General features: G+C 48.5%; 1 protein-coding gene across 5 annotated transcripts; it reads right to left on the bottom strand.

Moving 5' to 3' along the window:
* Positions 1-1737: 1737 nt before the first annotated feature.
* LARP4 (La ribonucleoprotein 4) lies at positions 1738-22891 on the bottom strand. 5 transcript variants are annotated; one of them, XM_066337697.1, is made up of 17 exons: positions 22785-22887; positions 18025-18199; positions 17653-17800; positions 16375-16533; positions 15980-16055; positions 15340-15476; positions 14997-15100; positions 13924-14034; positions 13495-13548; positions 12693-12902; positions 12152-12255; positions 8193-8417; positions 7825-7873; positions 7501-7659; positions 6853-6974; positions 5866-6034; positions 1738-5698 (listed from the first exon to the last, which is right to left on the bottom strand). In XM_066337697.1, the coding sequence occupies exons 2-17, from the start codon at positions 18073-18075 to the stop codon at positions 5333-5335; spliced, it is 2244 nt and encodes a 747-aa protein (XP_066193794.1). In that variant the 5' UTR covers positions 18076-18199; positions 22785-22887; the 3' UTR covers positions 1738-5332. The 5 variants fall into 5 exon arrangements, with proteins under 5 accessions (XP_066193794.1, XP_066193795.1, XP_066193796.1 ...); XM_066337698.1 differs by having other exon boundaries at positions 17653-17797; XM_066337699.1 differs by lacking the exon at positions 18025-18199 and having other exon boundaries at positions 22785-22891.
* Positions 22892-23825: the final 934 nt, after the last annotated feature.

The following is a 23825-nucleotide window of genomic DNA, read 5'->3' as shown; positions in this document are numbered from 1 at the left end:
CCCGGGACAAGAGGGACAGGGAGCGACCTGGGGACAAACACGAGGGACAGGGACCGACCCGGGACAAACACGAGGGACAGGGACAAACCCCGGGACACGAGGGACAGGGAGCGACCCCGGGGACAAACACGAGGGACAGGGACCGACCCCGGGACAAACACGAGGGACAGGGAGCGACACGGGGACAGAGGGACAGGGAGCGACCCGGGCCGGGTCCACCCCAGCAGCGGGAAGGACTCTGAGCCCTGGGGCCGAGGTCTCCTTCCCCGGCACATTCCGGACACATTCGTGTGTCCCGGGCCCTGGGGTGACACCGCTGGAGCAGGGATTGTCACCCGTGGGACCCGCCGTGTGCCCTCCAGTCTGGAATTGTGGCACAAAACCCTGACCTGCAGGGTTCTGCCTTCAGCCCCCTGCACTAAAAACATTTCAACCTCCAAAGAAACAAATAAGAGCTCAGGGAGTTGTGGTTTAAAGGGTTTTTTTCTTTTTTTTTTTTCTTTTTATTTTGTTTTCTTTTTCTTTTTTTTTTCTTTTTTTTTTTTTTTTTTTTTTTTGTGTTTTGTATTTTTTCTCTTTTAAATCAGCTTTATTTTTCTAACTGTTATTTCAATTTCCCATAGCACCTTGGCAATGTCAAAAACAAATACAAATACATGTATTATCATTTGAACACTTAAAGCATGAACCTACTTTACACAAATTTTGTTTTGGACATTTCGACAACAGGAATAAACCAGAACAGACAGTCTAAAAGCCAGATAAGTCGCTTTTTTTTTTCTCCTTTCCTACCACTTTGAAGAGAGATCATCAATGCCAAGGGGAAGCTGGATTCATCCGGGAGGAACAAGATGTCTGTAGTAACTCGAGCTCAATATATTATCTGAATATTTTGTATTCTATAAAAATTAGAACAAAACCCATTTATGCACAGTCTGTTTACATTTTGAAGTTGCATCTTTTTTTTTTTTTTTTTTGGAAACTGTATCCATAACTGAAGTTCCATAAAAATAAACATCTGGTTCTTAAATATAAAATTTTAAAGTTGTTACAGGTTAGTTTGCAGATGGATTTTTTTTTTTTTTTTTCAGAAATAAGTTGCTTTCACTCCATTTCAAGTCCTCCCAACTGTACATTAAAAACAGACTCAATGAACCTCTTGAAGTGCCTGTGCTAAAGGCACTGAAAGAGAAGAGCCAACTCAAAAACTACAACAACCCAAAATTATGTACCATCCTAAAAGGAAGCTCAGACTATATGGAATATATACACGCAAAGAAGAGCATGATAAATCATTCAGATTAATGGCAACAATCTTACGTTTCAGAAGGAAATATCAAAATTAGAAACAAACAAACAAAAAAAAAAAACCTCTATTGCATATCTGTAGTAATCAAGGATTTACAAAAAAACTCATCAGAAGCCGTTTTCCCCCCGAAGTGCATTTCTGTTGCATCGTCTGTAATACAATGGTGCATTTTACAAATTTAAAATATCATCTGTACATACCAGATATCTCAGCCCAGGTCAACTCCCCTGGGAACAGTAAAAATCGCAGACACTTTCAAGACAATTAAGCTGATATTGACAAAGTAGTAAGGCCATAGCTATTTAACTACAGTAAAGCATTGATTAAGTCACTTATTTGCTACTGATCTGCCACAGTATCATCTTTCTCTTCTGGTTAATAGTGGGTTACTTTTTTTTCTTTTTTTTTTCTTTTTTTTTTTTTTTTAATTTATTTTTCTACAGCTAAAACTGCACCATCATACTGTGCCAGGCTAATTTAAAAAAAAAAAAATAACAAACCAACAAAACAAGAGCAGGAATGTAAGATACTATAAAACTAACTTAATGTTAGAAATCAAAAGAAACAAAACTTGTTGCACTTTTAATTTCACTATCACATGCAAAGAATTTCTTCTTTTTTTACTCCCCAGCAGAAGCACGAGAGAGTGCCCCAATCTTTTCCACACGCAGTAATTTGGAAAAGAACTGAACTGGGAAGTGTTTTTTTCTCTGAAAACAAGTCACAGTTCCTAAAACTGAAAGTTAGGTGTGATTTGCACCTCCTGGTATTTTAATATCAGCAGAGCAGGAGAGTTTTTATCCCGTGAGGGAACACCCAGAGGGAACCACCAGAGCTGTGGTCACCTGGAGCTCAGGGACAGGGACAGTTCCAGCTGACACAGAAATCCATGAATCCAGCAGCTGTCCCAGCCGTGGGTCTGCCTCCAAACCATCCCTCTGTCCCAGTTTCTCCAGTCTGCCCAATGGATCAACTGGTGGGGACAGACACAAAATCCTTCCCCAGCTCAGCACAAGGAGGAAAAGGCAAATCCAGGTCCCAGTGCTGAGGAGAACTCCCACCCCAGGACAGTTCCACAGCCTCTGTGTCCAACTGGGAATTTCCCCCTGCACAGAATAGAAAGACAAAAAGAAAAAAAAAAAAAAACACACAAAACCAAACCCCAAACCACAGGTGGAAACGGTGGAAGGGAAATGCTCCTGTGAAATCCTCGCACAAAGGTGTGAAATAAATCATCCCAAGTGCCCTAAGCTGAGAGAAGTCTGGACATGGTGGGAAAAGCCAGCAGTTAGAGCCTGACCTCCATCCAGGGCACAAGGGCCACCTCCCAGGACTCACAGAGCATCCCTTGGCCATCACCCCACAAGGAAGACGGAGCCACAGTTGGTTGGGTTTTCCCACATCTGATCCATGACAAAGCTCCTTTTCACCACTCAGGTCCTCACAGCACAATCAAGTCACTGAGGCTGGATCAGGGAAAATTCTGAGCAGCATCTGCACCAGCCCAATTCCCTCCCAATTCCTCCTCCAAACAGCCCAGAGCTGTCTGCATCCCGACGCTTCCTCAACGCCCCAGAACACGTCTCCCCTGAACACCCATGAACCATCCTACAGGCTCCTTTTGTTGCAGTTGGGCTGCAGGAATTCTTTAGAGCCTTTTAAAACGAATTAAAACTTTGCACTCGTTGCATTTCAGGACTTGGACACTGAAATATTTTAATTTCCCTATCATTCCAACGAGAGTAGCGTTCTCAAAATCAACGGAGAAGGGTTTGGAAGAATCCCTAAAATTGTGGATGTGATCAACGATTTTTTTTTACTAAATTTAAAAAAAAAAAAAACAACTCCCAAACCCAGTACAGGTAGTTTCAAAGGGAATAGTGATTTTGGGGTTTTTATATATATATATATACCTATATATATTTATATATATAAATATATATATGTCTCCATACTTCAGGACCCAAGGAAATGGCAGGAAGCTGAGTTTGGGGGAGGTTGAGGTGGGAGATCAGGAAAAGATCCATTCCCAGAGGGAAGGACTCACAGCTCCAAGCCTGTCTGATTTCAAGAAGCATTTGGACAATGCTCTTAGGCACAGGGTGGGATGTTGGGACTCCATGATCCTGATGGGTTCCCTTCCAACTCAGCCCATTCTCTGACTCTCTCTCTTTATGACATGCGTAGAAATGAACAGTTAACTGCATAAATACATTGTCTTGTGTCATGAATCAACTCAAAGCAATTGCCAAGCTGAATAATAAGTTAGAGAAATGACAACTCTGGCTTTATATATATATTTATAAAAATAGATATGAGTGTTCTCCAAGCAGTTGATAGAGAATTCCTACTGAGGCCCAAGTCGCCCAGGGTTATCTGGCTAAGAAATCAGAAGATGAAAAATTTCACAGTTATTTTAACTGCCACTTACATTCATTCTATGGCAACACGAGCATATATTACTAAGATGGTTACGGAATATATCACAATTGAGTTTTTCCAGTGTTCACAACTTACAACTTTAAATTTGTACACTTGCTATTCACTAAAAAAAAAAAAAAAAAAAAAAAAAAAAAGAAAATAGGAAAAAATAAAGATGTGATTGTTACTGCTGGAAGCTACTTTTCCCTAACACTTCATACAGAACTTTGAACCCTGGTATGCTGATTTTGGCAGATTAATGCGCTGAATGTTCCTATTTCGCTCATTAATCACCCTGAAACTTAACCACTTACTGCACAATAGTGTTGCAAATTAATTCAGTTAGCACACAGCTGGCAAGGAGCCACTACTCCAGTAGCTTCTCTGAACACCAGGGGATTTTCTTGAACTCTGCATCTTTAGTTCCACTTGAAATGGTTAAAAAGGAGTCAGTTGCTATGACATCAGCTGTAAACGAGTTCCCAGGAGTCTAAACCCTGATTTCTGGCAATACAGCAGCCAACAGCCTGTTCCAGAGTCAGCACAGAGAAAAGCCAGCCACAGCTCTGGTTTGCTGCCCAGTCATCCAGCAGAGATGACAGTGAGCGCCCAGAGTTCCCACCTGCAAGGCAGAATTCCACATCTGCAGCTGGAATTCCAGGCTCTTTACCTGTGCAGCCCTGGGGCTGCCTCAGGAAAACACACCGAGAAAAATGCACTGAAGCCTGTAATAAAGAAATTAGAGAAAGTAACAAGAGAGGGGAAAAAAAAAAAAAAAAGCAAACAAACCAACCCCAAACCTAAGGAGCTGCCCTCAAAAGGAGGCGAGGAGAAAGGGCATAATAAAAATTCTCACATGCTCCTTTTGCCTCCTGCCACTGCGTCTACGAGACAATTTCTGCTGTCCACGCACTCTCAGCTACAATCCAGTATCCTGCAAAACTTCTACCTTAAAAAGCTTGCTGAATGAAGTATTAGTAAGGTCAAGAGACTCTACTTCAAGCTGGAAACACATGGGTTACTACAGTAGTACATTCAGTTTTCATCATCAGTGACTAAGTGATGACAACAGTTCTGGCTGCACTCGCTCTGCTCATGCTGCTGCAGAGGCCTCTGCAATGCCAGGCCATCCATGGCAGACACACCAGCCCACAAGCCAAACGTTAAATAGGTTAAAAAAAGTTCTAATTTTACAGAAACGCTCATTTTCCAAAAATAATCTTCTCTTATCCTTTTTCGCCTACACTGAGAGACAGGTTCATTTGTCAACTCGTATTCTCTCACTTTGTCAAAACACTACTTTCACAATCCCAAAGCTGATTTCAAGCAGGAAAAACCCTCTGCAAATTAAAAACAAAACAAAAAAAAATACAAAAATTATAATCTCTCTATTTATAGTGATTGGAATCCTCCAGCATTTGTGAAATCACTTTTCGAGATGAATTTTTAGGGACCCTCCACAAAACCTCTCCACGCAAAAAAGCCACGCTCCAGTTCAGCATCTCTCCTCTTTCCCCGAATCCTTCCCTCCTCAGTCTCTCTGCTGCTCTTTAAGTCCACAGCTCGAGTGAAACAGAGACTCAATCATTGGCTGGCCCAGCGTTACTTTGGTGAGCGGGGTGGCACGTACTGCTCCTTGCCGAGGCGGCGCGGCGCTCCCTGAGGCGAAGATCTGCGTCCAAACTGGCGCCTCTGTTCCCTGATTTTGCCAGCAGCTCCCCTGGGAGCTCCGCTGCCACGGAACCCGGAGAAATCCTTCATTCGACCTTCGGGCCTCTCGTGAGGAGGAGCTTTCTCCAGAACCTTCTCCGGAGCCTTGTCCGGAGCTTTCTCCGGCGGAGCGTTCTCCTCGGTTTTGGCAGGGGGAACGATGTTGGCGCGGTGCTCCCTCAGAGGTTGGACAGGGGCTGGAGGTGGCTCCTTTGGGGGTTTCTGGCAAACTTCAGCGTAACTGAGCTTGCGAGGCTCCTTGGGGAGCAAGGAGAAGAGCCAGGTTGACACACCACGATCGCCTCCCAGCTTACCCCAGGTATGAAGTGATGGCACAACACGCACGGCGAGCCCAGGGAAGCTCCCAGGTGTTATTCCTGGAGAAAGCTCCCTGTGTTATTCCCATTCCCTGCTCTGGGCCTTACCTGTGTTGTCAGGGCAGGAGCTGCACTGGCTTGAGCAGAAGGTGAGGAGGTGTTTGTCCTCGGTGGCTTTGCAGCACTGACGGGACTGATGGATGCCGGTGGAGAAGCTGGGCTGGCCACGTCCTTTGGAGCAGACACTTCTTCTGGTTTGCTCTCTGGCTGAACAATGCTGATAAACCAACAATAATTCAAATTAAAACCTACCGACACTCATGTTTCAGAGATTATTTCCTTTTTTTTGAAGTCATAAGTGCAGAACAGAACAGCACAGCCATTCCCACCACAATCTGTTCTTTCCATCTGGTGGCCTCTGGAGAAGACACCACCCAATATTAGTGCCAGACTCTGGGGAGAGACTTTGCCAGAACGTGCAAATGAGTCAGCAGCACCTTGGCAGCCCAAAGGGTCGCCAGGTTCTGGGGACATCAGGTCCAGCACTGCCAGAGAGGTGACAGAGAGGATTGTCCCACTCTTGGGCACTGGGGTGGCCTCACCTCCAGTCCTAGGGGCAGTTTGGGTGTACCACAATATGAAAAACATCTGAAGCTGTTGGAGAGGGTCCAAAGCAGGGACAAGGGGATGAGGGAAGGTCTGGAGGAGTGGCTGAGGGCTCTGGGTGTGTTCAGATGGAGAACACACTGAGGGTGACTCCGTGGCGGCTGCAGCTTCATCCCGAGGGACAGCTCCAATCTCTGCTCCCTGTGACAGGGACAGGACACGGGGGAATGGCTGGAGCTGTGTCAGGGGAGGGATATCAGGAAAAGATTCTTCTCCCAGAGGGTTCAGGCACTGCCCAGGCTCCCCAGGGAATGGGCACAGCCCCGAGGCTGCCACAGCTCCAGACGCATTTGGATTCCACTCCCATAGATTCCCAGGGTGGGATTTTTGGGGTGTCTGTGCAGGGCCAGGGGTTGAACTGGCTGATCCCTGTGGACATCCAGCTCAGGACACTCCATGACTCCATGGTAGGATGTGTTGTGTGCATACCTCAGCACCACAGGCTCAGTCTGGCTCGGGGAGCTCACGCTGGGCACGGGCGGTGGGGCAGCGCTGGGTGTTTGTTCCTCTGGAGCAGGAGCTGAGCCCGGGGACAGGGAGTCTTTGCTTTCCTGCACACACAGAGCAAAAGTTGCAAAAATACAGAACAATCCTCAAAATGCTCCACAATCAGCAGTGCAAGACACCTGAGAAGTGGGGTAGTCCCAAAGGCTGCTGAAGTCCTGACAGGAATTTTACTTCTTTTGGACCATCACCTCTAGAGGAATAACTCTTTATATAGGCAAAACAAGCAGTGGGTAAAACCAGAATTAGGTTTTGGATCACCCAGAATATCAGGGCTAAGTCCCATCAGCTCAAAGAACAAATTCATCTGGAAAGATCCCTTGCCCACACCCCACCAAACTGTTCCTACTCCAACAGCCACCATTCCTCCTTTGCCTGCTTTATTCCTAAACATCAGAGTTTACAACAGCATAACTGCATTCCCACAAAAAACCCGGGAAAGTGCACTATTCTGGGAACAAACCAGTATGAAGTCTGGGATTAAAGCACTAACCAACCAACCCTTTAACAGGGAAAAGCGAGTCACAGCACCCAGATACACCCGTGTGTGTGTATGGAGACAAGATCAGGCACCTTCTCTTTGCAGACTCCTTTAACAATGTCAGACATCCTGCTCTCCAGCACAGGCTCTCCCAGAATTTTTGCTGTGCTGCCAGGCAAAGGTGGGAAATTGGATGCAAGCAAGTCAAACTTTGGTGTCTGAGTCTTTGTTTCTGCTGAAGGCTGAGGTCTCTGGAGAGGGAAAACACAAGTTACTGGAGTCGAAGTGTCAGGCAACTTCCTAGAAAAACTGTAAACCCAAATGGAATCTGAGGATTTAAGGACTCTGCCACTCCTTTGGGAAGCCAAAACTCTGCACTCTGGGTGACCCCCTGCAAAAAGAGAAGCAGAACTTACTGAAACTCGGTCGTCCTCCCGTCTCCTGCGACCTCTGAACACGTTCCTCCTTTAAAGACAAGAATACCAGTCAGTGCATGTTTTAATTCTGGGGACAAATCAGTTGCTTTAAATTAAAGACACCTCACTGTCTTCCTGCCAGCTGTTTATCAGAGTAACCACCAGCTAGAGAGTGAAGCTGGAACCGTTCCTACTCCCAGGTCAGCAATTACTGCTCCTGATTTACTTAAGCATCAGTCTTCTCTTTTCACTCAGTTTTCTTGTGGCTGCTCCTTACAGAAATATATTTTTTTGCTGATGGCTGCTGTCTTTGGCTCACACAAGTCCCAGCTGCTGTGTGACAGCAAAGACAGGACACAGCCCTTTACCTGCCCCTGCCGACGCCGTAATCGCCGTTCTGCTCCAGCGGCGCCGCGGGAGAATCCTTCTGGGAATACCCTTGGTCTTGGTGCCCACTTAAAGAGCTGTTGTGTCTCTCCATGACAAAATTCCTGGAGCTGGTTCTGCTCAGGTCTCCCACGGGCAGGGCCCCGGCGCCGGGTGGCCCCTCTGGGTGCTCAGAGCTGCTGGACGAGCGGAAATGGGGCTTCACCCTGCAGACACAGAGCAGGAGCTGTGGGACCCCTGTGCTGGGGAACCACAGCAGAACCACCACCAGCTGCTGAGGAGGAACCACACCACAACCACCACCAGCTGCTGGGGAACCACACCAGAACCAGCACCAGCTGCTGAGGAACCACGGCAGAACCACCTGCAGCTGCTGAGGAACCACACCAGAACCACCACCAGCTGCTGTGGAACCACACCAGAACCACCACCAGCTGCTGAGGAACCACACCAGAACCACCAGCAGCTGCTGAGGAACCACAGCAGAACCACCACCACCAGCTGAGGAACCACACCACAACCACCACCAGCTGCTGAGGAACCACACCACAACCACCACCAGCTGCTGAGGAACCACAGCAGAACCACCACCAGCTGCTGGGGAACCACACCAGGACCACCACCAGCTGCTGAGGAGGAACCACACCACAACCACCACCAGCTGCTGGGGAACCACACCAGGACCACCACCAGCTGCTGAGGAACCACACCAGAACCACCACCAGCAGCTGCTGAGAAACCACAGCAGAACCACCACCACCACCAGGGCTGAGGAACCACACCAGAACCACCAGCTGCTGGGGAACCACAGCAGAACCACCACCACCAGGGCTGAGGAACCACAGCAGAACCACCAGCACCAGCTGCTGAGGAACCACACCAGAACCACCAGCACCAGCTGCTGGGGAACCACAGCACAACCACCACCAGCTGCTGAGGAACCACAGCAGAACCACCAGCACCAGCTGCTGGGGAACCACACCACAACCACCACCAGCTGCTGAGGAACCACAGCAGAACCACCAGCAGCTGCTGGGGAACCACAGCAGAACCACCACCAGCTGCTGAGGAACCACACCACAACCACCACCAGCTGCTGGGGAACCACACCAGAACCACCACCACCAGCTGCTGAGGAACCACAGCAGAACCACCACCACCAGCTGCTGAGGAACCACAGCAGAACCAGCAGCAGCTGCTGAGGAACCACGCCAGAACCACTAGCAGCTGCTGAGGAACCACACCAGAACCACCAGCTGCTGAGGAACCACACCAGGACCACCACCAGCTGCTGAGGAACCACAGCAGAACCACCACCAGCTGCTGGGGAACCACACCAGAACCACCACCAGCTGCTGAGGAACCACACCAGAACCACCAGCAGCTGCTGAGGAACCACACCAGAACCACCACCACCAGCTGATAAGAAAAGCAGCTCAGCAAGCACCACAACTCCTGTTTGAGATCGCTGCCCAAAAGATACTCAGGAGGGGAAAAAACCACCCCCAAAACGTCAAACAACTAAAAAAAAAAAAAAAAAAAAAATCCCAGGGGTTGTGGGAGAGCCAGAAGAACCCAAAGAAGAGTTTTTCCTTTGTCTGGGTCGGCAGCACTGGCACAGGGCATCGGAAATGGAGCTGGAGAAATAAGCCAAGGCCAAGGAACAGACTGATCTGGCCACAGGCAAACAAACTGAACTGAGACACGAGGCCAGGAGGAACTGAACGTGGCAGATCAGGCCAGGGCAGTTGAGCCCCACCATGTCCAGCCTGCCTGTTCCCATTCCCAAAACCCCAGCACCAACTCTGCAGATCCCAGCCCTCAAACATTTCACCCTGTTATTGATTATTCAGCGTTAAAGCTGGGGCTCCTTTGGGTACAGCTCTGCACAATCAGTGCTGCTGCAAGTTCAGGCTCAGGGTCTTAAATGCAGAATTCTCCAGAAAACCTCAGATCCAGCACAATATGGAACTCTTTTCTGGAGCAGCATTTAGGTGTCTTCAACTATTTTCTACTTTTGCCCCTCACTGGTTTTCTATGCAGCACTGATCAAAGATAAGAACCTTAAATTCTCTCTCCTTTGGTAAACTCTGCACATCTCATAATTTAAGGACAGCAGCAGGATTTGCACACTCACTATTTTTAAACAATTTCATTCTAACATTCCATGAAATCAGAGAAACTGTCCTAGTGCCAGCCAAAGTATGATTCCTCCATCTCCCTTTCCCCACAAGGGATGTTGCAACAAATCAGCACAAAATAAATACGAGTGGCTTAAACAAATGTTTGGCTACAGAGAAAACTCCAGCACTTAACTATTAACTGTCTGTACCACAAAACAAGTCAGGTTTAACAGTCCAGGACAGAAACCCAAAAGCAGCAGCTGGATGAACTCTCCAAACAAGCTGTTTTGCAGCTCAAGAGATTTGCTGAAGAGAGATTAATTCACACTTCCCAGCTTCAAGACATACCAAGAACCAGTTTTAAGGGCCCAATAAAGTTTAAGTTTCCCATCAGCAAAAACCATAGGGAGAAGGTGGGGCAAAATCAACTCAATTCTTCCATTTTTTCCGAGCTGTTCTCCAAATGGCATTTTCTCAAGTCACTGTTCAGCCCTCAGATCTCATAATCTTACCCGTCATCGAGAAGGCCACAGTCTCGGCTGGGCAGAAGAGCAAAGCAGAAAAGACAAGAAAGATAAAAGGAGGGGAAAAAAAAAGAGCAGAGAGAAGGAGAAATGATGTGAGAGCAGAAAGAAAGAAGAGCAGGAGGAAGGATAAGCAGGGAGCACAGGCTGCCCAGCCTCCAACTGTGACCTGTTCTCTCTTAGCGCGATACTGGATCATCACTGGGCCAGCACAGGACCTGCACAGACTGACCCTAAAGCCCTCAGGTTTCACAGATTCAAGTCTACATAACCAGGATTTTAAAAGCTTAGGGTTATGCAGATGTGATGTACAAGGAGGCAGTTCAAGGTGCTAGTACTTGGATACAAACTCGGATACAACTGCACAGTTGCAGCATCTGGACTTGCACGAGGGTCCATATACCTGAGAACTTTACAGGTTTTAAGATTGTGCATGATTTAAAGTTTAAAAAAAAGCCAAACCACCTTTGTGAAGATGTGAGGAGGGAGCTGAGCAGCTGCTCCATCTTTCAGGCAGAGTCACGCTCTCAGTTCCACCGTCTGGGTTAAGACTCTGCTGAGTCACCACAGACCAAAGGCTGAAGTTCCCTTTTTGCCAACAGCCCCAGACCTGAACTGCACCACAAACCCACTCAGAGCCCCGGCAGTCATCAACTGATTTCTCCAACAATACCACCAGCAATTCCCATGATCCCAGCCCTGTGCTGCACACAAACAACTCCCACCCCCACACACGGGTTACCACTCCATTGTATGCACAGAGCAATTGCTCCAGCAATACAAAGTGTTTCCTCCTCCCCAGTGTTTAGATCTGAGCTAAGTCCTTACAGCTCTCAGGAAAAATGGGGATAAAGCAAATAAATGACAGGAATAGCCCCAGAATGGAGCAGTCAGGACAAGCAACTCCCACTGCAGGAATCAGCAGCTCCACAAGCCTGATCCCAGCAGGAAAGGCTTATGTTGTGCTGCAGGAGTTTATAATCTGTGTATAACAAACATAATTACAAGTATGACCTTAGGAGGAAGTCATTTATTTGTCTGCAAAAATTCCTCTGAGGCTTTGAAAGGAGTTACCTTTCCTCTCTGCAGCACTCTGTCCATTATTTTAGGATCTTAAGCTGCCGCCTTCGATTTCATTTTTTTAAATTAAGTTGAAAAACATCATGTATTTGATGAAACAAAACAAATAACGTGGTCCCAGCAGAAAGCACTGCATGTGACATGCAAGGAACACTTCGAGGATGTCAGTGCTGTCAGTTTTGCAGGAGCAAACACGTGGCAGAATTCTCTTACCGATTCCTGTGGAATGGGCGACCTATACTCAGAGAAGCAGCATTTGTTTTGTATGATCCTGGTGTATTAAAGCCATTCACAAATCCACCATTGGGAAACGGGGCCTGCAACAGACACAACAGTCTCAGTGCCTGAGCTACAAAGAAAACGTCTGCAGATTAATGATCAGCTTCAGCAGTTACTCATGGCTGTAATTTCACACTGGGCTACAGCTTCTACTGTGGTGTGAACTCACTACTCCAGCCAAATCCCCACAGGCTCACATCTGCTTTTAGCAGAGTTCCCCCATTCCTGGAAAGGCTTTGGGCTCTTCCAGTAACACAAGCTGCAGGATAATGGAATTTCACACCAAAATTCCTTGAAATACGTGAGACTGGCAGCTCCTCTGACAAGCGTTGCTTTACCAGGGCCACGACAGAAGCGTCATAAACCAGAAGGATCTGACCAAGAAACTTAGAAAACACCCACTCATCCTAGTGATTATTATTATTTTCCCTGATGGGCTGAGCTCCTGCTCTCCTTCTCAGCAGCTGTTACTCACCAGTGGTGTCTCAAAGTAAGGTGCAGGATTTGGAGACCACGTCTGAGGCACGATGCTGTAAATGGAGTACTGCTGAGGGCTATATACAGGCTGCATAAACAGGGGGGAGGCAAACTGGGCTTGGGTCTGCACGGGCTGGGGATACACACTGGAATCCACCACCCTGTAACCATTCTTAGCAAAGAACGTGTTGATGGCTTTTATCCTGGCCTGCAAGACAGAAAATCACATTGTGAGTTAGCTGGGAGAAAAGGGGAGTGTGGAATCTTTCTTGCCTGCTTGGAGGGATGTGAAGGTTGATTACTGCTTATGAATAAAAACTGATTAAATCAGTTCAGCTCGTATTACCACAGCATGATAAGGGGAAGGACACATGTTGCTTTAGCTGGGTGATCTGTAAAACTAAAGATAAATGCTGCTTTCTACAGCAGGAACTGTCCAGACTCCAATCATGACAGCTCCTCTCACTGTACACGCACTTTGCTCCAGCTGCTTTGTGCAGCAGTCAACTCAAGACTCACAGTGGCAGGAATCCCTCTCCTAAAGCTCTGCAAATCCAGATTCTGGGGCAAGTGGAGAAGGGAAGTCAGCACAGGAATGTATTTCACCCCCCCTGGGAAGCAGTGCTGTGAGTAACCAGCAGCAGCCACTGAACTGTAATTTGTCAGAGCTCCCCATGACCTCGTTCACGTTTCCAGCCTCCAGAGCCAGAGTTATGGACTATCCTATCACTGAGTCCTATCACCCAAACAGAAACAACACAATTCAATCCCTACAGAAAGAGCAGCTAAAGCAGCCTCACCATTACTGGCTTGCCCTGAAAGGTTTTCACTTCTTCCCTTAAGTATTTGAATGCCTGTAGATACAAAAAAAAAAGATCAACGTTAGAATATCTTGATGAAGTTGTACTTCCCAAAGGATGTTCCATGATTTAACAGAAATGTGCAGTCATGTGCTTCCCTGTCAGCCCAGCTAAATTCATTAACACTTGAAATGCAGGATTCTAGTGCCAGCCATGGCCAGTGAGCACTGAGGCAAGAGCCAGGAATGGGGAATTACAACCCCACAATCTCTCAACTTTGGTCTTATTAACCAGAATCTGCCAGTAATCTCTTAAAACAACAAAAAAGGGGGATCAGTAAATATTTCTTTTAGCTAGAGGAAACACATGTGCACTTTCCTTGAGCAGGGGCAGGATTTAAGCTGGGGTGTCAGAGGAAGGCAGCCTCACCTGTTGCGCGTCTGTGTCGGACTGGAATGTAACGTACCAGTTGTTGTTGTGAGCAAACTCACAGCTTATCACCTTGGGGCAGTTCTCGTTCTTGAACAGAGCCTTCACCTCCTGGGGAGAGAAATTCAGGGCCCTTGTACAGTGAATACTAAAGGGACTCAAGTTTATGCTCCAGCTCCTCAGCTGCTGCTCTCCCGTGACCAGGGGTGTTTTTATTCCCCTGACCACAAATCCTACTTCAGCCTCCTGGGCTTCCAAGATCAAAGAGAGCAGACCCAGCTGGTAAGAAAATCAAGATGTGTGCAGACCTGGGGATATTTTCATATGGAACAGGTAGGAAAAGTGTGGCTTTAGATCGGCAGAGTCACGGAGACAATGATTCCATGAAATATTTCTAAGTCAAGGCAACCTGACAGCTTTGCAATAATCAGATTGCAAAGAGAGGGACAAGCAGCTGCTCAGTGTTTGCATTAAAACAACTCATTAAAAATGCTGGTAGACAAACACCCTGTGTTACAACTTAAAAAAAAAAAAACAAAAAAAACAAAGAACTAAATCATTCTGTTCACCAAGTATCAGGAGGAATTTTATTATCCTCCCTCCTTGGGCATAATGAGCTCAGCTCATGCTGGGGCTCAATGAATGAGAAATGTTTAGTAACATTTCTTGCTGCCAAAACAACCGTCTGACTGCAAGTAAAGTTATTGCTGTGACAAAAATTCAGCCTAAATTCCGAGCTATGCCCTGGACTGATTTATTTTTGGATCTGAAAAGAAACCAGTTCAAACTTCCTTCCAGAAAAGCCAAGCTAGCTCAGCTTTGGTGGAAAAATATTTACTTAAGAAGGTTTAAATATAGTAGTAAATAATGTGAAGGGACAATGGCAGTAAGTTTTTGTTTTGGCTATTTTGACAAGGCACCCAGGCGGAAAAAGTTACTGATGTGGTCTAGGAGGAAAATATCCATGCTTAATCTAATTAAACACCAGCTTTTCCTGGTGCTGTTTGAAGCCCTCTTGAAGACACCTTCCAAAAGCAGTAACAGAGTTGTTTATTTCCTTTTACTTCGTTTACCTCTATAGGTGTTGTTTCAGGGATCTCACGGAGAATGATAATACATCGCTTGTGGTTTGGTCTGACTTTCTCTCCCCTTTCATCCACTTGTACCATAGGAGAAGCTGAAAATGAAGGAGAAAATTTGGACATCGTGCACATCTCAGCAGCAGCAAACTCTCTCATGGAACTCAGAACAAAGAATGAGAATTCAGGAGAATTGGAAGAGCCTCTTACTCAGTAAAGTTCCTGTCAAAATTTACTAGAACAACAAACCATAACCAGCTCAGAGACTCCAACATCCCTCTGAAGCATGGAAGGATTCTTTGTGCTACTGATACAGACACCAAAATCACAGACTTACATCTCAAAACTTCAAGAATAAGGTCCATATCCGTTGTCAGCTTCTTAATCCCTTCCATATTGGCAATTGTCCATATTGGAACAAACTGATCACTGTCCATCTGAGACATCAAGTAGAGATCCTTTGAAAGATTCTCTCTAAAAAGACATAAAATTATTATTTATTAAAAATGCTGAACTTGACTTAGAGAAAACTCAAAACAAGAGGCTAACTACAGGCTTAAATAAATATTCACCAGGACCATCCACAACCAAAACACCCTCAGATTTTCTCTCCTGGAACAAACCTCAGCAAATCAATACAAAGCAGAATAAGATAATTTAACACACTGAATGAAATTCCAGTGCCCTACATGTCGGTCTGCAAAAAGGATCTGCCAAAAAGACTCCTGGTGCCACACAGTAAATGATCTCAATGTCTTATGACTGTGGAGCACAGAAGTCATCCTCATCCAAGGACACGGCTGCACAGACAGGACTGAAACAGCTGGAAGGTGCCACGGGGCTTCTACAGCACATCAGCAAATCCTGGTTGGTGTTTTCATCAAGATGATTGCACATATCAAGCCATGAAGAGGGATATTTGCCAAGGATTTTATAGCAATAAAGGTTTTCTACCAAGGTGAGGTAACCGCACCTACCGCGAGAAGCAGAATTCGAGTTGTTTTCTCAAACATTCTCTGATGTCTTCTGTGGACACAGTGGAGCTGCCATCACCTGAAAGGGATCACATCCACCCTCAGCTCTCACTTTCATGGCAACAAGACCAGGCAAGGACACAGCTCATTGCAGAATACAAGAATGAACCCCTCTGGGTAGGACCAAGAGGAAAAGCTCATCCCAGATGCTTAAAAACCCCCAGATCACATCCTCTCAAAGTTACTCTGATCTCACTTTTTGGCTACATGTTGAGGCCATAGTGGAGCTTCTGGGATACACACAGACAAGTCAGAGCTCCAACTTGGTCACACCACACTCAGAGCAGCTCCAGGGGGGTTACAGACACAGACAGCAGCATCTGAACTTCAACACTCACCAGACACTTCATAAATTTGGTACCCCAGATCTTCCGTCGCCAGGACAATTCCATTTGCTGAGGCCTCATCAACTCCTGTGCCATTCCTTGTGGCTTCACAGGATGGGGAATATATCACTTCATACTGCTTGCAGCTGTCCTCTGAGATCTCTATGTTACCTGGCAAAGGAACACACCAACAGCAGGAAAACTCCTGTCAGCCTCAGCATATTTCCCATTGGAAAAATTCTGGCTACCAACATTAAAACAAATAGTCAAGAAAGCTGTACCTGAGAGGGTCTAACCTTAGCCTGTATTTCTTAGACTTTGTGTTGGATAGAACTTATACTTCTCCACTTTCAGGAAGATCTGGTTTGCACTAGGCTCTCAGGGAAAAGTAAATAAAGGTAAATAAAGGATCCTGAAATCGATCCCCAAAGCAGCAGAGAATCTAAAAGCCAGCCTTTCCACGTGAAATTTAAAATATTTAAGCGAGGTTCCTAAAAAACAAGGCACGAAAATTGCTTACACTGCCTCAATTGCTTCACTTTGTGATGAAGAGACAAATGAGTTTCTGTCAGGCAAAGCACAAACCCAGCGCTCTCTCCTCAACTTCTGCTGACTTACCAGAAACCTTTGACAAGGCCACACGAGCTGAATGTTCCCTTCTTTATCCCTAACTTTTACTAAATCATTTTGCAGGGAATCTTCTGCATCCTCTGCCATGCTTTGGGTCACCTCAGCTACCCCTCGGATCAAGTGTGAGCCAAGCAAGTGAAACCAGGTGAATCCTCAGCTCTGGACACTGCCCTTGGGGTAAAAGGATGGGAATGGGATGCAGTGGAACAGCCTGAATGGGAAGGAATGAGCCATGGATACTGCCCAGGGTCCGCTCCACAACAAATGTTCCTGACAGCTCTCAGCAGCACCTCGGTGCTCCAGGATTGCAGGTGGCCCTCAGATCTCACTGTACTGTTCACAGGGTCCAGCGGATGCTCAAGTGCAGCAAAGTCATGAATTTCCACACCTTGAGCACCCTGCTGCCCTCTTAGCGCGTTACAAGGTCATCACCAGGCCCCTTGAATCCTGTTCCAGCACAGCTCAGACACCTACCTGAACCAAACCCCACTACTGAGACCCACCACCCTTCTAAACCACCTGCTGCTTTCCCCATCTTCCTTTCGTACATGTTGCTCCATCAGCACTGACAACCTCAAAGGCAAGAGCCAGAGGTTGCTCCTCACAGCTGAGCTTCCCCCCAGGAAGGGCCAGATCACGACCCCTGTCCCAAAATCTCACCCTCAGCTGGAGTCCCCTGGGCTGCTGCTGTCTCCTGCCACGTGTGCTCTGTGCCATTGGTGGGGGCCACGGCCTCCCCAGTGCCCTGGGGCACTTCTTGCCACACTTTGGCGTTGGGGTTCAAGCCAGCACCTTTGGATGTTACCTGCTGAAGAGATCAGAACACTTGGCTTTAGTTAGAGCAACGCAGAGAAGCCTCAGAATTCAAGGCAGAAAATACAGGTGAATTTAGTGATTGTCTCTAGAGTTCCACATCTCAAGTGTCTACCCAGCTATTAAGCACCTATGTGATTTTTTTTTTAATTTTTTTTTTTTTTTTTTATGAATGAAAACAGGAAAATCCTTGGTATTTTCCAAGTATTTCGTTTCTACCTCCATTAGAAGTGTTGCCTTCAACCTCTCTTTATTGACATCCGACAACATCAGCGGAGGCAGCGGCTACTCGGCAAGGACTCTGGGAACTCATAAGCTTTTAAAGACTTGACTGTCATAATGCTCCAGTCCCCTTTCACCAGAAAGGGAAATTTTCCCTCCTCCAGACCCCTTCCTAGAAAGGAAGGTAAAAAAACATATGTCAAGGAGAAGAAACTGTATAACTTAACGGAATTAGTGACATCTGTACTAACCAAGCGTCACCTGGGCTGTGCCAGGATTCCTCCTGAACTTACCCGAGTCCTACCCCATTCCCCCAGGAATCTTACACACATCAACAGACACTAATGATTCTCTTAAAACTCGTAACCAAGGAGATTAAAGGTTTTGAATTGCCAAGACAAACTTACACACCGTCCCAGCCTGCTGGGGAGGGAACAGGATCTTCTCACTTTGGGTCTGGGCAACAAGGACCATAATTAGAGCGAGAGGGTTACCAATGAGACAGACAAGAACTGCAAGACTCCAGCCTGGCACCTGACAGAGAAACACCCATTCCCACAGCATGAGACAGTCAGTCCTTCAAGGCCCCTCTCCCAAAGCTGCATTTGGGTGAGGAATTCAACAATCCAGCAGCAGCACGGAGGAAAAACGCGGATTTTGCTCCTTTCACGTAGTGAAATAATAACTGTAGTTATAGGGTAGGGAATAAAAAACTCCTCTTTTGCAAAAATTCTCCCCCCCCCCCCAAGATATCCCAACACCCCTCAGGCAGCTAAAACAGCTCCTCCAGCCACTGCACGATGCTCCACTTCACTGCTGCAATTTGCTGGACTTTAAAAGGTGAAAGCCATTCATCAGGCTCATATCCACAAAAGACACAGATAAGCAAGTTGGATATGTTGGAGGCCAAGCCCCTGGATCCTGAAGTTAAGGAGTGGCTCACTACCAGGCCTCAAACACACAGCACAAGGATAAGGAAGCAGTTGCAATAGCTTTAGAGATAATTCCTCTGCCAAGGTCACACCTCGTGCCAGAGCTGTTTGCTGCAAGGACAAGCTCCAGCTCAGTAACAAGAAGCCTTCAAACACTGGAGAGGTTCAAGACAACCATGTGAGAAGCAAAACAAAGACCATGGGTTTTGCAAAGCTCTGAGTTTCAACCCCCTCCCATGCACAACTGATTTTAATCCACATAGCAACAGTCTTCCCCTCCCGTTAATCTTTGCCCAGGAGCAGAGCTGGAAATTGGAAAGAGTTCAGGGTGAAAGGACACACGTGCGTTTCTCTTTGCAGATTTCAGAGTAGTTGTTCCCCAACAAAACAACCTGCAAAGCAAAAACCAGTAACCTGCTGCACCCACAGGCTCTGTCACTGCAGTTCAGCAGTTCCAAGGGAAGTTCTGCTCAGCTTCTGGTCACTCCTGGAGCAGCATCACCTGCCCACGTGGGCTCCTGCTCACAGAGCCAGCAGGTCCCAGTCCCTTGAATTTACTTTTCAACAAAGCAAAAAGTGACAAGACACATCCAAGAGATGATTCATTCTTTTCTAAAAATAAACTATGCCTCACTACCTACATCCCTGAGAGTAGCACTGAGCTCAGGCCTAAAGTGATTTGAAGGAATAAACGTGATGAAGTGAAACTGAAACACTTCGGGGTGGTTACTGCATTTCTGGAGGTGATTGGGACTAAAAGCAGCTCTGAGGAAGTGATGAATGGCTCATGAACACAATGGCTGGGACACACACCTGGAACAGAGCGTGTGCTAGAAACAGAGAGGTGTAACAACCCAGCAGGACCCAGCCCTGCTCTCACTCATTGAACAGCAAAACCCCACGGACTGACTGGAGAGGCTAAAAAGCCCCTGATTTACATCAGCTTCTGGGAAATCCACGCTGTGCTCCGTGAGCAAAACCGCTCCGTCCTGGCCAGCGGCTCTTCAGAAGAGAAGGCCAAAATATCAATCCTTGCTTATTTAACTGAGGCTGCAAACGCCCAGCCCGTGGGATTGGCTGCAGCTCGATCCTCCCAGCTGCTATCGGGAACTTTCATGACGAGGTTAAAGCTTTACAGAGTGACAAAGGTTGGGAACACTCGCTGGGATCCACGAGCTGACAAAGCTCTCCTCCTCAGCACAGTTTTCTACCAAATGTGGATGAAAGATTCTCCTCCAGCAACTCTTAAAAATTGGCTGTTGAAGAAAATTCTCATTCTGAGGCATGGCAAAGGATGTTTTTCTTGTTGTAATTACATCTAAATTACATTTAACCAGAGTCAATTAAGCTAACAAAAATGCAGGCAGTCAAGAGTTTTAAAGCATTCAATTTTAGTATAAACTCAACTTATTCTGCGACCAAAACCCTAACCCAGAGCCTGTGACAGATTTCCTGGAGTAGACAAACTCTCTGAAACACGATCAAAGCAAAAAAAATCCAGAAGAGAATTTAACCAAACTTGCGAGGGGAGAAGCTCACCCTTTTCCAGAAATGGAAACGTAAGCAGATGGAAAAACCCCAAGGTCAGCAAAGCGACGGGAGGCAGCCAAGAGAAGCCAAGAGAAGCTGGCTGGGGGACAGGCAGGGACCCTGAGGGGCTCAGACACTGTGTGACCACCTTCTCTGAGGGCAGTCACTGTCTCAGACCTCACCCAGAGGCTGGATAAGGAGAAGTCGGTGTCAAAAGCAACACACAGAACTTCTTCAGAGCTGCTGGCAGCTTTCAGGCGCTCTCAGTGTCTCACAGGGATTTCATGGAAGCACTGCTCCCACCAGGAGCTGCAGGGTTTTCTGTCAGTGACAGGAGCTCTCCAGTGCCCAGAGCAGCCTCTGCCACCCCTTGGAAAAGCCAAGGCACGGTTGTGCTGTCTGAAGGTGTCAGAGGAGTGTGAACAGCAGCAGTGTGGGCTCACAGGAAGCCTCACCTGCCTGAGAGGGCAAACAACACTCAGGGCTTCCCCCAGTCCTGGGTTTTTAACTAGGAAATATCATGGGCAGCATTTCACCCACCTGAAATACAGACTCTCATTTCCCCCCAAAAAATTTACAACTATATGGAATTAGGAGCACCATCTGAGTGGAGCCCAGCAGCCATCATCAATTCTATTTCTCTCAATGCATTTATTAATATTCCCAATGCACCTAATTATTAATTGTTAACAGCACACAGATTCTGGCTTAGAGAGAAACAAAAGGCTGCCCCAAACATAAATGTATGAAACAGCATGAGCCTCGTACAGCCCTGACACAGCCATCACTGCAGAGATTTGGAATTAAAGGATGTTGAAGGAAACCCAATTCCTCCACACACATTGTGAAGGGCTCAGCACAATCACCACATTTACACCTCAAGAAGGTCTAAAACCTACACTGACAGCTACAGCAACTCAGTCAATCCTCCAGAAAACCTCGGGACTCCTACCCATCCTGTGCCTTATTTTCCAGGCATCCCCAAAGATCTCCAAAGATATTACTGTTGTCTGCTCCCAAGCATCCAACTACAGCATTGCAGGACACCTAGCTCTGAACTCCAGTTCTCTGTCCTGCAGTGAAAAAAAAACCCTTCAAAAAGTCCAGATGGTGCTCAAGAACTCAAAATTAAATATTATTGAGGCTTCCAAAACGAAGATCACAGAAACTCCCAACACTCTAAGAGGAAGATCAGAGTCAAGTTTGTACTTTAGGACTCCTTTAAAACCCCTGAAGTGCTGATGAGCTCCAGGTCCATCCACATCCCCATCTCTGCATTCCAGAACCTGCCTCGGGCCTCTCACCACGCTCAGCCCGGGTTGCTCACCCATCAGCCCCACCAGTTCCTCTTCCAGCCTAATTCCAACCCCGAATTCTCCAGACCTGTCACCGCCTTCAGGACAACTTTTCTTCCTCTCTGCGAAGCCGAGGAGCTGAGGTGGTTCGCTTAAGAAAGAGAACGTTGTTTCCTAAACTGCTTTATTTAGAGGTTCCTAACCACGGAGCACATGGTGGTGGTGGTGGTTTTGCGTGTGAGCCCAACAGCACCACCTCACCCGTTAGCCGAACAAAACCCCGGGGCAGAACCCCCCGGAGCCGAACCCTCCCGGGCAGACACAACCCAGCGCCCGCCCGCTTCCCTCCGTTCCTCCCCCCGTTACTCCCCCGGGCCCCGGCAGCTCTTTGCTCCGCGCACGTTTTTGGGACAAAACTCGGTACAAAGTTTATAGCGGCCAGCCGGGGTTCGTTCAGCAAACGCTGAAACCGCTTCACCGAACCCGTGAAACGCCGTGAGCGGGTGAAAGCCGCGTTCCGGGCCCCAGCGGACACGGCGCCCGCTCGCCCCGGTGACCTCCAGGGCCGGGCTGGGCCGCGCTCCTCGTCCCGCCGGGGAACGGCAGAACCATCGCCTTCCCGCGCATTAAACCACCCCCAGCGGTTCATTAAGGCAATTAACGAGGCGCCGAGCTCGGGGCCGGCCCCGCGGGGCCGCTCCGCGTGTGGCGAGGCCGCGCCGGGCCCGCTGCCGGGAGGCCTCGGGGAGGCCCCGCGTGTCCCGCGTCACCTTCACGGCCGGGCCGCGGCGGCACCCGAAGGTCACGGCGGCGCCTCCCCCGCCCCGTGCCCCGGCGGAACCTTCCAGATCGCCCACCGATCCCCCCCCCCCTCCCTTCACCCGCCCAGCGGCCGCCGCCCCCGGATCTGCTGTGTCAGCCCCGTCCCCTCCCCCGGCGCGGCGTGCGCGGCCTCCCGCCGCCGCCTCCCGCCACATGGCCACGGGCGCCGTCACCTCACCTCCACGAACAGCAACATCGCGCCGCCGCGGCCGGCGGGCCCGCGCTCCCCGGTGCCCGGAGCGGCGATCGGGACACGCGGGCTCCGCCTCCGGCCGCGCCGCCCGGCCCGGCCCGTCCCGCCCGGTCCCCGCCCGCCGCCGCCGCCTCTTCCGGGCGCCCCGAGCGCTTCCGGGGCACGGCCGGCGCGGCCCATTCCCCGGCGGAGGGGGGGCGGCAGCTCCGCCAGCCTCCGCCAGGGGGCGCGGTGGCTGCAGCGCCCCGCGCGGGGGAAGCGGCGTCCCCCGCCAAGGGAATGGAAGGAGCCAGAGCCGCGCTGTGGAAAATTCTCGGATTTGGGGTTTTGGAGGGGTTTTTTGTTTTTGTTTTTTCTAATTACAGAAGTCAAAATCCTTTATGCTTCCAACTGCCGCACGCACCGCCACTGCTCCGACCCCATCGCCCTTTTTTTCCCCCGTTTTCCCAGTTTTCGGGCCAAGCCCCGCGGGGCCCGCAGGGGCACTGCGATGTCGCCGTCCCCGCTGCCCTGTGCCCGGTGACACCGGTGACACCGGTGCTGAGGGATTGTCCTTCCCGATTCTGCCCCGGCAGTCCCGTGTCCATCCTCCCCGGGATCCCGGCCGCAGATGGGGAAGGCACCGGAGCGGCTGCCAGCGCTCGCCCCGGCCAGGAACGGGTGGGGAAGTGCTGGGAAGGAGCCGTGGCTCCGGTGGGAATGTCACAGGATCAGGATTTCCTCCAGACGGCACCGATATACACAGGGCACGAACCCACCGCTGCTGTCCTGGAGGAGTCAGGCCTTGGTTCGGGCTCATCTTTTCGGGAAGGGTTTGGCTGAGTCCACTGGAGCCTAAATTGTCCATTTTGTGCCTTGCCGAGGTGATGTTCCCACTGCGGGGATGACACACCTGAGCTCAGGCATCAGAAGGGCTGAACAAACTGCCTCACTCAAAATCAAAAGCACAAAATCCTGTCATACACCCCAACTTGGGTGTTCCCACCAGGGGGATTCCTGCCAGGAAAACACACCTTGGAACCACTT

The sequence above is a fragment of the Sylvia atricapilla genome, chromosome 29, assembly GCF_009819655.1.
Source record: "Sylvia atricapilla isolate bSylAtr1 chromosome 29, bSylAtr1.pri, whole genome shotgun sequence".
NCBI lineage: Eukaryota > Metazoa > Chordata > Aves > Passeriformes > Sylviidae > Sylvia > Sylvia atricapilla.
The sequence above is the reverse complement of the archived record's forward strand: the minus strand, read 5'-3'. Positions and strand labels throughout refer to the sequence as shown.

Bases quoted from the DNA above. Each gene is read 5' to 3' on its own strand.
- LARP4 (XM_066337697.1), bottom strand. From the start codon at position 18,075: ATGTTGTCGGATGTCAATAAAGAGAGGTTGAAGGCAACACTTCTAATG. The intron at 16,056-16,374 runs GTGAGTGTTGAA...GATCCCTTTCAG, and splicing joins CCAAATTTATGAAGTGTCTG to GTGATGGCAGCTCCACTGTG. The intron at 13,549-13,923 runs GTGAGGCTGCCT...TTGTATCTACAG, and splicing joins CCGACACAGACGCGCAACAG to GCATTCAAATACTTAAGGGA.